The 14979-nt window shown below is 35.6% G+C and overlaps 2 protein-coding genes across 6 annotated transcripts in view; both read right to left on the bottom strand.

Annotated features, from left to right (window-relative positions):
• LOC129800031 (THO complex subunit 2) overlaps nucleotides 1-207 on the bottom strand; it is a 30099-nt gene extending 29892 nt beyond the window's left edge. For all 3 annotated transcript variants that reach the window (XM_055844386.1, XM_055844387.1, XM_055844388.1), the window contains exon 1: nucleotides 106-207. In XM_055844386.1, coding sequence (XP_055700361.1) covers nucleotides 106-167 — 62 coding nt within the window. In that variant the 5' untranslated portion in view covers nucleotides 168-207. The remainder of the gene's footprint in view (nucleotides 1-105) is intronic.
• A 3047-nt stretch (nucleotides 208-3254) lies between these two features.
• LOC129810204 (tyrosine-protein kinase receptor torso) overlaps nucleotides 3255-14979 on the bottom strand; it is a 58152-nt gene continuing 46427 nt past the window's right edge. For all 3 annotated transcript variants that reach the window (XM_055860526.1, XM_055860528.1, XM_055860529.1), the window contains exons 10-15: nucleotides 12310-12883; nucleotides 7635-7729; nucleotides 7439-7558; nucleotides 7083-7361; nucleotides 3605-3759; nucleotides 3255-3539 (exon numbers count right to left, since the gene is read on the bottom strand). In XM_055860526.1, the coding sequence (XP_055716501.1) occupies nucleotides 3717-3759; nucleotides 7083-7361; nucleotides 7439-7558; nucleotides 7635-7729; nucleotides 12310-12883 (1111 nt within the window). In that variant the 3' untranslated portion in view covers nucleotides 3255-3539; nucleotides 3605-3716. The remainder of the gene's footprint in view (nucleotides 3540-3604; nucleotides 3760-7082; nucleotides 7362-7438; nucleotides 7559-7634; nucleotides 7730-12309; nucleotides 12884-14979) is intronic.

Below are 14979 nucleotides of genomic sequence, written 5' to 3'. Positions count from 1 at the left end.
TTCTACACATCTCTCCTCCCCAACGCACTTTCCGCACACACAACTACACCCCACTCAATCTGTGGATACTTAGCAATGCTCAGAGGTAGGATAAAAGGCAATTACAATTCATTTTTTCCACTTCTTTCCCAATTTGTTTGTTTAAAAATATCTCCACTTGAGGCCATTTTCACTGACAATGTGCCGAAGTCATCGGGCAACACTGCACATTAGGCCACTCAGGGTCGAACTGGAAAGTTTCCGCAGCAAAATTTCAATCGGACGAAAGATATGAAAATTTGCCTTATTTTATTTCAAAAGATGACTGAGATTTGAATTCCAACAACTGCTAATAGTTTTTTATTCAAGTTATAAAAATTTTTAGTCAATAAAAAATATGTTTTGGGCAGTAAAATAATTATCACAAATCTCTTAAGATTTGTCTATGGGTCGGTTTCGTCGGTTTTATATTCCTTTCCGAACAGCTGCATCCAGGCCATTTATTCAGATCCATTATGCACAATACCGCTTTATTTATATCATGATCACGATAGACCAGCCTTGGTTTGTGAATCTGGGCAGTGAATGTGTATTTGTTTTCGACTGAACTCTATGTCGAAACCAGAGAATTCTATACTAGAACGGAATTGGAATGAGAATCCCATACAAAAAGGTGTTGGATGTCCGTTGGTTGCAAGAATGATGATAGCGCCACCAGCCACCAACTTTCTTCTTCTTCTTCGAAAATATTTTTGCGGCCCGAGCGCCATCTCTAAAAATTTTAGAGAACTTTCACGACGTCGCCACCGCCATTTGCGTTTTATGGTTACAATATAAACCCACAATTTCAATTCATCCGCTCACAGAAAAAAAACATCAACCATGTAAATGTAAATCACCGTAAAGGTAAATTTCCTTTATTAGCACACAAAATATGGTAGAGTCCCGCTATAGACCATCGCTCTATAATAGTCCACAATTTATCGACCGTTGATGTCAAATCACTGAGGTTATGTTTTTTAGTACGCGACATGCAATGTTGTCATAATTATTTTAATATTTTTGGAAAACTTTATTGAGTAGTTGTGATAATCGTGATTCATAATGAAGAGAGCGAGCACAAGTACCACAATCGCAAAGAAAGTGGAAGCCGTCGAGCAATTTCAATACTAAAAGTCGTTGATAATTTTAAAAAATTACATGGACTATAGTGCGACCCAAGTGTCAAAACTGGAACCAAATATAGACTATAGCGAGACTCTACTGTATTACAATACAATTAACAAAAATTCCTTTAATAAATATCTTTGTCTATATTTTTAAATAGGAACATTAAATATTGCAGTTGTAGTGCAGCAGTGGTTTGTATTCTGTTCCACTATCCTCCCACAAAATTAACAAAAGAAAGCCTGTAATGTAATTAAACATCTTGTAAAATTAGGATGAAAGAATATAAAAGTATAAAGTTAAATAAATAAAAGTTTTCTCACAATTTTTTTTTTCAATGTATTTTAAACTAATCTTGCTAATTATATTATTATATTTTGATGGCTAAGTTCCAAATTTCCAGAAAAAAAAATTAATTAAAAATAAAATTATTTACCGAAGGTAGCACGTTTTCCCTTACATTGTTTTTATTTTTTATTTATTTATAAGAAATAATAATTGTAATTGTATGTGCCTTCCCTTCGATTCTTAACTCTTTCGCGTCCCACTTTTATTCACCAGATGAATTCATGTAAAATTGAGTTTTCCTAATGCTTTATGATCAAATATAATAGTTCAGAGAGGAAAAAAAATTTCCACTGCGTCAAAACTCGCAAAAACCCTGGGTCATATATGACCCTATTGTCCTCAAGGGAAGTGTACATACCATTTTCAAAATCTATATCACGGGCTTTTTAAGAGTTTTTTTGCTTGAAGTTACTAATTTGGCCAAAACCATGGCAAACTGGATTGTCTTGATGAACACTGTACTCCTGGTGTTCAAGGAATCTTCCTGGTAATCCCTTGAACAGTCACTGTCACAATATTTTGAGTGATATTTGGCAAAAATAAAGTTATCCACATATTTATTCACACACAATACAATTGCACAATATGAGACGCTTGCAGAATACTCTAAAATATTGCAAAATATGTTATAATTCATCAGATATAAGTTGAAATGTCCAGGAGCAAGATGTCCCACCTGCATTTCACAAAGAAAAACAATGTCCCAACTACATTTCGCTATAGGTTTGGGACGAAAACACTGTTACCCTTGGGGACAATAGGGTCATATATGACCCGGAAAATTCTACACGCTTCTCTGGAAAATTGAGAGTAGTTTATTTTATCAAAATATGCAATATACAATCTTTGGATATTCTATTTTGTGTTTCTAACGAACTTTTTGCTCAAAAAATAAATTAATATAAAAAATTTTGATAAAGAAAAGTCATTTCACAAAGTTCGAAATTAGTAATTTTTGATCTCAAATATTTTCTTTTCCTGAATATCTGGAGTCTTGAGAAAATTAGCCAAGAATCTTACATCCTTCTATTATGATGTCGTGCACAAACCGATAGATTTCAATTAATGTAAATAGTCAAAAAAAAAATTGTTTTTCCCCGGGTCATATATGACCCTAGTGACGCGAAAGAGTTAAACCTCTTAAAATTTTCTTTTATTTCTTTCATCTTAAAATAAGAGAATTAGACCAATTGAAATTTTCATTTCCTTTCATTAGGCAACCCTTTAGTGGGCTATTCCCTGATTTCTTCGACGAGTTTCAGGTGTCGCTTCAATCGCCGGTGTTTTGTGTTTTGGTTTTCTCTGATTCGGCTTAAAAACCAGTGAAAACTCCTGAAATCCCACTTAAATCCTATTAGAAAACCCAGATTAGAAGGTAAGGAAGACAGTGCCATATCAATTATGCAATCTCTAGTAACAGATTAGGAGAAAACGGTGGGTTTTGAGGACCTAACCTCAAAACCCGTGACGTGTCATTCTGTTTATCGTGAAAATCTTCCCGGAAAATGCTAAAAACTTTCAATTTTCCTTCACTGCAGCATCCAAGATGATCACAGACGTGCAACTGGCCATCTTCTCTAATGTCCTGGGCGTGTTCCTGTTCCTCCTAGTCGTGGCTTACCACTACATCAATGCAAACATGGGAGTGACGAGGTAAGTTCCCGGAAAAACTACCAGAAATATCTATAAAGAATTTTTTTGGGGTTTTCAGGGCAGTTCCACCGTCCGGAAAGCACAAATAAAAGATCGCCAGGCGAGAATCTTTGCAAATACATTCTCTTTATTTACACTGATAAATGTTCTAAGAATATTTCTCTTGATTTTTTTCTTTTCTCCCGGATATATTGTGGATATTGTACAATAAAAAAAATATCTTCACAAAATTCCTTGTTTGATGGATTTGGTTGAAACCTTTGGATTCTCTTAGGTCATTGAGATTTTGCAGGAATTTTTTGTTGTCTTCAGAAAAGTCACAGAAAACAGCCAAATATTGCATCCTTTTTGGGAGGATGTTCAGGAGATTCTTGAAGATGCTGCATGTCTTCCTGGAATGAGAGGAAATAGGTGGTTGAGGAGGGTTTTTGGTAAAGGGAATGGGAGATTGATTTACTTGAATTCTTTTTTGATAAAGTTACTCCATTTGGGGAGTTCCAGGAAATTCTCTGATATTGTCTTGGGGATCAAGTCAATGACGATGTCATGGATTGATGGTAAGAGTAATACTATAAGGGCTTCAAGTATGATTCCCCAGTGGAGGATTTCTCTCTGAAAAGAAGAGGAAGCCAGTGTGATAAGCCTAGATCAGCTTAGGTGTGATTCCTTCGTTGCAAATTCGGATTGTGGCAAATTTTAACGATATTTATAAATAAATAATGCGAATTTCAATTAAATTGTATGTAACTTATTATTGTTATTATTAAGGAAAATTGGATGAGAAATGCGTAAAAGTGTCTAAAAATCTTTAAAGTCGATTATCTCGGAAACTATGAGATAAAGGCCTCAAACTTTACGCGAAATTCGCGAAAAATTACGCGCTCCGCGAAAATCCGCGAAAAATTACGCGCCCCGCGAAAAATAACGCGGCCCGCGAAAATTCGCGAAAAACTACGCGCTCCGCGAAAAATTATGCGCCCCTCGAAAATCCGCGAAAAATTACGCGACCCGCGAAAATTACGCGCCCCGCGAAAAATAACGCGGCCCGCGAAAATACACGAAAAATTACGCGACCTGCGAAAAATAACGCGGCCCGCGAAAATTCGCGAAAAATTACGCGCTCCGCGAAAATCCGCGAAAAATAACGCGGCCCGCGAAAATCCACGAAAAATTACGCGACCTGCGAAAAATTACGCGCACCGCGAAAAATAACGCAGCCCGCGAAAATTCGCGAAAAATTAAGCACCCCGCGAAAATCCGCGAAAAATTTCACGCCCCGCGAACATCCTCGAAAATTCTCACGCCCTGCGAAAATCCGCGAAAAATTTCACGCCCCGCGAACATCCGTGAAAAATTACGCGACCCGCGAGAATCCGCGAAAAAAAAATCGCGCCTCGCGAAGATGCGCGAAAGACATCGCGGATCGTGAATTGTATATGCCACCTTACAAATCTTCGAATATAGACTCTCTATGTAGAGAGGGAGAGTGAGAGAGTGCTATATAAATATCGTCAGTTAAATCAGCATTTGTCGTAACTCCCTTTTAACAACTTTTCAGGAGACGAAATTTTCAGTTCAGCATTATTTTTCTTAAAAATGAGCCCCGAATGCGATACTTTTGAGTCAAAATAATAAAAGTGGGACTAATAAACTGTAAGTTAACTTGAAAAAATCTTTATAAAATGATATAAAAGCTTCAATATTGAGAAATATGTTAGAAGAAACACAATAATATTTTGTCGTAACTTCCATCGTTTATAAAGCCGTAACTTCCAATGTATGGAGATCTTGGAAGTTACGACAATTTTCAATAACACATATCAATTTTAATTACTCTAGTGATAATGAGTGCCTTTATTTCACTAAATTAGTCAATTAAACTGTAGTCCCTGTCCCTAAAAGCTTTTATTTCATAAATTTTATTTAATAAATATTGCGCGCCACGTCGCTTGTTTTGTTTTGAAATAATGACAGATGGGCAAGGATTTTTCCTCACTTTTTTCTCGCAAATATTGAATTAAAATGATTTAATGTTGCATTATTCGCATTGTCTTTGGATATTTGGGAGAGTTTGTGAACGTTTTAATGAGAAATAATTAAATTTTTGCTGCAAATTACAAGCCACGCAAGCAAGCTAAAAAAGTTACGGCAAATGCTGATTATTGAAAATTTTGTATGAAAATTTGTCGTAACTTCCTCAAAAATGGAAGTTACGACAAATTCTGATAAATTTTTATTAATTAAGGGCACTTACGATAATTTTTGTTTAAAATAATTTTTAATGGGCTTATAAATGTTTCTTTTTCATAAGTGCGTTTAATAAACAAAGTTACGCCGATTCTAAATATCGTCAGTTAAATCAGCATTTGTCGTAACTTCATTTTTGCGATTTTGAGATATATACATATTTGGAATCAGCGTAATTTTGTTTATTAAACGCACTTATGAAAAAGAAACTTTTATAAACCCAATAAAAATTATTTTAAATAAAAATTATCGTAAGTGCCCTTAATTAAGAAAAAATTATCAGAATTTGTCTTTACTTCCATTTTTGGGGAAGTTACGACAAATTTCCATACAAAATTTTCAATAATCAGCATTTGCCGTAACTTCTTTTGCTCACTTGCGTGGCTTGTAATTTGCAGCAAAATTGCAATATTTCTCAATAAAACGTTTATAAACTTTTCCAAATATAGAAAGACAGTGCGAATAGTGTAACATGAAATCATTCTAATTCAATATTTGCGAGAAAAAAGTGAGAAAAAATCACTATCCATCTGTCATTAATTCAAAACAAAACAAGCGACGCGGCGCACAAAATTTATTCAAAAAAACTTATGAAATAAAGGCTTTTAGGGACAGGGATAACAGTATTATTGACTAATTTAGTCAAATAAAGGCGCTTATCACTAGAATAATTCAAATTGATATAATGCATTTTAGAAAATTATCGTAACTTCCAGAATCACCATACGTTCGAAATTACGGCTTTATAAACGATGGAAATTATGACAAAATATTATTGTGTTTCTTCTAACATATTTCTCAATATTGAAGCTTTTAAATAATTTTATAAAGATTTTCTCGAGTTAACTTACAGTTTATTAGTCCCACTTTTATTATTTTGACTCAAAAGTATCGCATTCGGGGCTCATTTTTAAGAAAAATAATATTGAACTGAAAATTTCGTCTCCTGAAAAGTTGTCAAAAGGAAGTTACGACATATGCTGATTTAACTGACGATATGTATATATCCCAAAATCGCAAAAATGAAGTTACGACAAATGCTGATTTAACTGCCGAATATATATATGGGGAAAGCTTGTCCGACGCCGCTTCGCCCGCTTTTTTTCCCGCCTGACGCTAATAGCAAATTTTCGTAAAATTGAAATAATTTTCATAATTTCCTGTTTTTAAATTGGTCTAAATTTTCTGGGCTACAACATAAACATAAAAAATTCAAAATCGCATGCTTAGATTTCGAGATAAACAACAAAACGTAATTTTTAACCGGTTTTTCAAAAAACTAATAGCATAGAAATCGTCGTACGCGCGCGTAGATGGGTCCCGGTCAAAATCTCGAATAGGCCAAAATCCCGAAAGCCAAAATCCCGAATTCTTAAAAGTGTCATAGCTACTCCCACGATTGCACCCGCGCATGCTGGAGGCAAAGGGAAATCTTCTGTGCCTTGGGAAATTATTCTAAACATTTTCCTCCATATAATTTCATCCCTTTCAGGATTTTAAAAATTCGGGATTTTGTCTTTCGGGATTTTGGCTGCCACCGGTTCAGCCTCGATTTCAGCTCGATCGGAGCACTTTTAGAAAATCCGAGGATTACAATAGGTGTGATTAGAAGGAATCACACCTAAAAAGGGGAAGAAGTCCTTTTAGAGGGATTTCCCTGAAGGTTTCTCAAGAAAATGGACATTTACTTGGATTCCCTGAGATTCTCAGGATCAATAGGTTCATCTTTTGGTAGCTCCATCATCAGCTGATCAATCTTCTTGACAATGTCTGTGAAATTAGGCCTGTCATGGGGATTAATCTTCCAGCAGGAGAGCATCAGCTCATACAGTTGCACTCCACAATTTCTCGGTCTCTCCATTCGATAGCCCGACTTTAGGAGTTTCAGGAGCCGATTTGTTGGCACTGAAGGATAGGGATTGCCCCCAAGAGTGAGAATCTCATATAGAAGCACCCCATACGACCATCTGCAACAGATTCCAAAATTTTTCAAAGCTGCCCTTTTCAGAAAAAACCCTCCCAAAAAGAAAAGAAAAGCCCTTACACATCGCTCTGACTCGTATACACTTGATGCGTTAGCGATTCAAGGGCCAACCACTTTATGGGCAGCTTCCCATTCCCCACCTTCTTGTACATGTTCTCTTGGTAGACATCCCTGCTCAAGCTGAAAAAGCAGACAAGAGAAAAATTTCCCGGATATTACCTACTTTGACATGGACTCTCTGCTTTTGCCTCCTCACCCAAAATCCGAGATTTTCACAACATTGTCCTCGCACACCAGAACATTCCGGGCAGCCAGATCACGATGGACAACTTTATTGCATGCCAAGAATTCCTGCAAAAAAAAGTATTTCACTTATTGCTCGAAAAAACATTCAATAAACAGCAAAAAAAGGAAAGGAATAATAATTCCGGGAAATTTTTCATGCAAAGAAAATATCAAGAGGTGTTATCCAATTCTTTGGGGAAAACTTTTCTACAGAGTCTTCTTGAGGCTTCTCTTCTCTTTCCCTAACAAAAAAAAAGAAACTTCCACCGGGGAAAAAGTTTAACAAGCTCATGGATGAATCTCGGGGTTTCAGGGAATTTTTCAAAGTAACTTGAGCAAGAATAAGGGAAAGATTTAAAGGGAAAAGAGATAAGGAGCAAGACTTATTAAAGATTGGCTCAATTAAAGGAGCAAAGTCACAGGATTATTAACATCAAGTTATTCTTTGAAGTACAAATTATTTGGTTTTCCGTCTTTAAATTGAAATAAAAGCAAATTAATAATAAAAATTAGAGCAATTTTGGCTTATTTGGATGTCTATTTTGCAAAATGTGATAAAAGTTTTAAGTAAACGCTGCGAAAAATTAAGCCACGCCTCTTTCAGGGGTCCTAAGGATTATACAAATTTTCGAGACCGAAAAAACCGCGAGCAATGGCGTTATAGTGCTATTCCATTGAAAAATGAACATTTATTATCACTTTACTGTTCTTAAGTTCTTCTTTTTTGGAGATTTTTTGTGGAAGTGTTCTAACTTCTGCAAATAATTTAAGATAATAAAAAAATTATAATATGGTTTTTTAGTGAATTTTAAATAGAAAACTTGTTAAAATCTTCTTAAGAAAGCTTCAGAAAAAAACTGAAGCTGCTTTTGATCGCAATTTCCTTAAACAAAAACGGGTGACAAAGCGTCCCAGGCTTTGCGAAATGTTCGAACTCGTGACTTAAATGCTATACCTCAAAAGTACTTTCGAATAATTTACCGTTTACCGGTACTCAATCTATTTGAATCGATTCATAAATCACTCGATAGATTCCACAAAATACTTTAAGGAGTAATAAAATTATATTTGAACAAAAATTACTTATCGGTAAATAACCGGTTCATTACCAGTTCACAATCGATTTGAACCGAATTATAAATAACTCAAAATATTTCCCAAAATACACCTCAAAGGTAATTTAATTGAATTTCGTATAAAAATTAGTTATCGGTTAAGAACCGGTTCATTACCGGTTCAAAACCGATTGGAACTGGTTCAATGTTATAGAAAATTCCAAGACCTTTCCAACGACCCCAAACATGACTCCATTCGCTTGATAAATGCGCTCTCCAGTGTCTTTTTAACCTTTGACCTTGAAAAACCGTTATTAGGAATGATTTAACGCTATTTTCGTCTAAGGACGAAATATCGTCTGAACGGTCTGAACCGTGAAGATTTGTTGATAAAAGTGGTCTCATCAAACCATCTTGAAGCTGAATATTGCGCAAGAAAAAGTTATTTTAAAAAATAATTTATATTTTAATTAATTTAATTTGAACAAATCGGTTCAAAAATTAGGCCCTTTGACCTTCAATAATTCAAGATGGCGAATTAACCGGTAAAAGGTATCTAAGTACGAAATCGCTAGGGCCAATTCTGAGATAAGTCTAAAATCATGTTTTTGGAGGGGATGAAAGGGGTCGGGGGTGATTCGGCTATGTTAGTTCGCTAGAAAATGTCGACTTGTGTGGGGGGGTCAGCGAAGACCGGATACACTGAAAGTCCTTACCGTTTGGCAGCCAAAATAGTGAAAAGTTGAAAAATGTGTAAAGTTCTCTATCTTGGAGTTCAAGCAATTAAAACACAGTTTCCACGAAAAAGAGTTCTTAAGTGAATTTCGTTCCTCTTAAATATGTTATTAGGGATTTTATTGATTTTTAAATAAGCTCAAATTAATGAAAATTAAACTTATTTTCGAAAATTTTCGAGAAAGCTCTTTTTCGCGTTCGAAAAACGGTTTCTTTTGGGAATCCTTCAATGTGGCCACTATTCTTTCTAAAGTTCTAGCTACAAATAAAGTCTTTTATCAATCCTGAATGATGAGCACCCCAATCTATTCTATATACACTTTTGTATTCACAATTTTTTAATTTTGTTTTTAGCATTACATTGCGCCCCCTCCCCCTTTACCATTTGCTGTATCCGACTCTGACAAAGAAAAGCACATAGAACAGTAATGTACTAATAAAATGTTCAGGGAGAAATATCTCTAGGGAAAGCGCGCTACCTTCGGACGATTCAAGCTTAGAACAACTCATTATTCTCAATATGATTTTAATAAATTTAACACAACATAATATTATATTTTAATTAATAGCTAGCCCAATGCCTCAAAATCCTTCAAAAAAGCAATGGACCAAATCCATTAAGAACATGGAAAAAATTGAAATGTCCGAAGCTTGAGTCATCCAAAGGTAGCCTGCTTCCCCCTATTTTGAACTGGACATTAGGGCGTTTCAACTAGGAAAAAAATTTTTTGGCACTATTCTCACGGTGCTGTCTTTGATGAGACAAGAAAGTTTTTCTTCTACGACCATATGATCAGACGTCGTTTAGAGGTGGCTGAACGACCCTCTCTGTAGTGTAAAATCCGGTAAAATCAGAAATTTGTTCTACAGAGAGGGTCGTTCAGCCACCTCTAAACAGCGTCTGATCATATGCTCGTAGAAGAAAAACTTTCTTGTCTCATCAAATACAACACCGTGAGAATAGTGCCAAAAAAAATTTTTCCTAGTTGAAACGCCCTACTGGACATGTACTAAAAAAAATATTCAGGATGAAGATTTACTCTTGCCAATTTTCCAAGGAAAAATGAACATGTTATTGTAGCATCTTACTGTCCTCGCCGTGTTTTAGAACACGGCGAGGACAGGGCGGAAATAGTCGAGATAGGAGCCAACACAAAGAAAAGTCGATAATGCAGAAACACTTGAGAACAGTAAAGTGCTACAAAAGAATTTTGCTGAACATCTTTTTAGTACATCATCATTTAAATCGGCAACTCCCAGCAACGATAGAGTTCCTTGTTCGAGATGCTGCGACGGTGGCGGTCTTCCAAATGTTCAAAAAGTGGTAGCCACCATGGAGAACTATTGTTTGAACTGTGTTCGTTTTTTTCCCAGCCCGTAAGGATTTACACTGGACCGAACCCTGTTCCGGACGCGTTTGCAGAACGGTGTTCAAACAGGGAACTTTCGTTGCTGGGCTGTGCTAACTGCAGTTGCTTGGCGTTTGCAACGAATGCAGATACAAATCAATCACAGTTAGCAAAGTTGCTGATCCAACCGACGACATGTCTGTTCTAATATGCTGCTGTGTTATCGACTTTCTTTGTATCGGTTCCTGTCTCGACTATTTTCCACTGTCCTCGTTCTTTCTAAAACCACCAAACAGTCGTGACAGAAACCAACACAAAAAAAAAACCAATATTGCAGAAGCACTTAACCCATTCCTTACCATGGTATTATACATCATACGCAAATTGAGTGATTTTAGATGATTTATTCCTTGGCAACTGATACTCGAATTGCTGTCGGGAATGGATTTTTAGTAACTTTAGTTCTTCAATTACTTAGGGAAAATAGTCCGACAGAGATGAAAATACATTTTGTGGTTGTTTTCTTGCTTCGCGGAAGGTCATGCAAAATTTTTGCACAAAATGGCGGACGGAAAATACGACATCCCGTCGAATTTATTAAAATTTGCCTCTTTCCTCTTTCCTGATTTGAATTCTGGTTGCCAATTTGTTTTCTTGGATAGTTACTCTATCTAAAGCAATAGAGTTTATAATGAATTAATGCACAGAATTTAAATTCAGTGACCGTTAAGACGTGTATTTGATACGGGCTTCCCGCGCCCCCATAATAGGTAAAAAAAATTTCTTTTCAAAAAATTCATCTATTAATCTGTAGGAAACTAATCCCAAAATATGAACATTCTATCTCAAGTATTTCTGGTACATTGACTGAATGGGTTAAGGACAGACATGTACTAAAAATATTCAGAAGAATTCCTCTTTTCATTTTGCATTGGAATAGCACCATAAGCCCTTTTTAATTAGAGATCTTAAGGATTATAAGAACAAAAACCTTTACTTGGACAAATTTAGGTGTCCTGTGATGACCGAAAAATCGTCTTGCAAGGAGAGTGAAAAATTGAGGAAAAATTGGGAATTAAATGTTAATGATTCCATTGTGTACGACAAATAAATCTTCATAATTGCTCCCTTAATGAACATGTTTCATTCAATATCCCTTTTTTGGCCTATAAATAACAACATCGACGTCAAAGGACAACCACAAATAGATTAGAACTCTGCAAGTAAAGTTTCATTTGTGACCCTCAGCCTTGAAATAAAAGAAAGCACATGGTACAGAATAAAAGATCCCTGGCTGCAGAGATAGAGTATAATTAATTCAGTATCTAATGCCCTTTAATCCTTATAATCTCTGGCATTGATTTGGCCATTAATATTGTTGTAATACCCTCTTAACTTTTCAATGGATTTTTTCTGCTCAACTTTTAAAAGCTCCCGCGGGATTCATTGCGTTTCTTTGGGGAGAAGGGATTAAAAGGGGGGCATTGAAAAGGATAAGTCTACTTACCATTCCCACAGCAACTTGTCGGGCAAAGTGAAGAAGGTCCCTTTTGGTTAGACATTTTGGAGCACTTTGGCATTCCTCAGACTGTCTCCGGGAACCACTGAGGAGAACCCCATTGGCCAGGAGACCGTTGTAGCTGCGATTTTCCACAGCATTGGGAATTGTGGGTGGATCTGGTGCCTTGTCATTGCACTCGCAATCCCGGATCTTAATGGTGCACTTCCTCAGACTCGGTGGAGTATTGAGGTCATTGAGATTGGAATCTCTGAGGTCACCAGACTTATTTGGCTGCACAATTTCCACAAAGCACCGACAGGAATTTGTGCAGGAGTTCTTCATCTCCCTCTCACCCTTCTCACTACCTTCTGGAATTGGTTGAATTTTCTCATAATGATCCGTTCCCTCAATAACATTCTTGTAATTTCTGAAAGTTTTATCTCCAAAAGATGTGTCAAAGTTGAAGATACTCTCAGGGCATTTTTGCTTCTCGAGAGCTGGAGTGAGACTTGGTGAAGATTTCTCCTCAATCTGGCGCTTCAGCTCCTGATGCATTTGCGTCAAATGGAGCCATTCGAGTCTGTGGGCAAAAAAAAGGGGGAGGATATTCACATCCCACATTTCCATTTTTTTTCAATATTTCACAGCAGCTATTTTTACTGGAGGAAACGAGGAAACCGAAAGAAGACTTCCTTTTAAATAAGATTATAGCAATATATCAGAAATTTTCGTGTTCATCGGATTGGAAGGAAATTCTTCAAATTCTCAACTTGTGAGAGACTCTTTCTTCGAGTATTAAATCCTCCTTCTCCATTTATTATATCCTCCACGCGTTTTTCTCCAGCAAACAGATACATATTATATATAATATTTCTTTAAATTCTTCAAACACTCGTAAATGTGACTTGAATCCTCTTGGACATCAAAAAGCATTATTTTTATTAAAAAGAAAACTTGGGAAAAATATTCTTTCCTGTTACAAAAAGGTAAAAAAAAAGTCATACTTATTACTCCCTTTGCTGAATAGACTCGTAGAGAAATAACGAAAATTCACTTTAATTCAATTCATCTAAGTGGTTTACAAATATTTACTTATTTTCGTCTAGAATCGCAAAAAGGGTTTTTCTCTGTTGAAACATTTTTGAACGCACAAAAGCGAAATATAATAAAATTGAATAAAAGTCACATATTTTAATCTATAGCAAGTGTTCACCCGTTCTTATTCCAACAGTCCTCAGTGGAAAAATTACGTGCTAGAGAATTTTACGATTTCATTAATCTTATGGTGCTATTCCAATGGAAAATGAACATGATTTTTTAGCACTTTACTGTTCTCAAGTGCTTCCGCATTATCGACTTTTCTCTGTGTTGGTTCCTGTCCCGTCTCGACTAATTTCCCCAATTCTCGCCGTGTTCTAATTCGAAAACCACCAAGCAGTCGTGACAGAAACCAACATGACGAAAAGTCGATAATGCAGAAGTTCCTCAGAACAGTAAAGTGCAAAAAAATCTGTTCACTTTTCTTTGGAGCGCCATTATGGTGGTATCACAAGATTAGTATTACACTCAACTCTTCGTTATCCGGCACTTCGTTATCCGGGTGACAGCTGCCAAACACTATGGCGGTTGATGTATTCAAAATTATTTTCACTAAACATGAAGTTTGTCCAGAGTGAATTAAAGTATTATTAACATTGTATCGAAGTTTTTAATACATAATTGTGATAAAAAATGAAACATAAGCACACCATGAAGAAAATTCTCTTTTTCTTTGTCAGACAGAAAATAAATTCACACTGCACAAAATAGAAAAACCGTTGATCATTCAAAAAACCTAAATGTCATTTTGTCCCCCAGTCAGCCGGATAACGAAGAGTCTACTGTAATACTAATACTTTTTGAACTGCAATAATGCCAAACAATGATAGCAACCCGTCAAATAATTTCGTTAGATATCTTTAAGATTTCCGCAGAAAATATCTACACCTCTGCCGAAAATCTGCTGATAAATCTGTAGATATTCCTACGAATTTTATTTGGGCTTGGGAGAAAAAATCGTCAGAAATTTTTGCAGATTTTCTGACGAATCCTGGTGCATACTCTGACGAATTTCTGTAGATATTTTGCCGATTTTCTGCAAATTTTTCTACATTCCAGGCTTTCCAGACAGCTGTGTCTGAAAAGATGAAATATTTTTCGTGAAGATAATTTATAGCAGTTCCAGAAGGATTTTTAAAAATCCAGAAATCACTCCTCAAACTGTAATAAAAATATACCATATATCGTGGAGATAATCTAGAAATTTATTGAAGTCTGTGAATCCATAACTGCAAGAAAATCAACACTTATGGCAAAGCCATTTGTAAAAGAACTTTAATTTTATAAAGTGAATTTACTGAAATTTAAAAAAAAAAAAAATCATGGAATAATGCTCTAATTTGCGACAAAAATAAAATTTATTGTAGAAATATTCTAGATCACTAAAATTTTTAATAGTCGTTTGATGAAAAACCCTCGAAAAGTTAATTTTTATAACAGATACTTTTGTCCTAAGACCTCAGTTCAGGGTTGAAAAAGAAAATTTATTGCAGTTATCGAAGGAGAATAGAAATTTTGAAATGAAGCTTTAACTCCAATAAAAATACAATTTATTTTAGAAATATACCAGATCAAGAA

This window comes from Phlebotomus papatasi, chromosome 1 (assembly GCF_024763615.1).
Source record: "Phlebotomus papatasi isolate M1 chromosome 1, Ppap_2.1, whole genome shotgun sequence".
Lineage (NCBI taxonomy): Eukaryota > Metazoa > Arthropoda > Insecta > Diptera > Psychodidae > Phlebotomus > Phlebotomus papatasi.
Note: the sequence above shows the minus strand (reverse complement) of the source record. Positions and strands in the feature narration are given on the sequence as shown.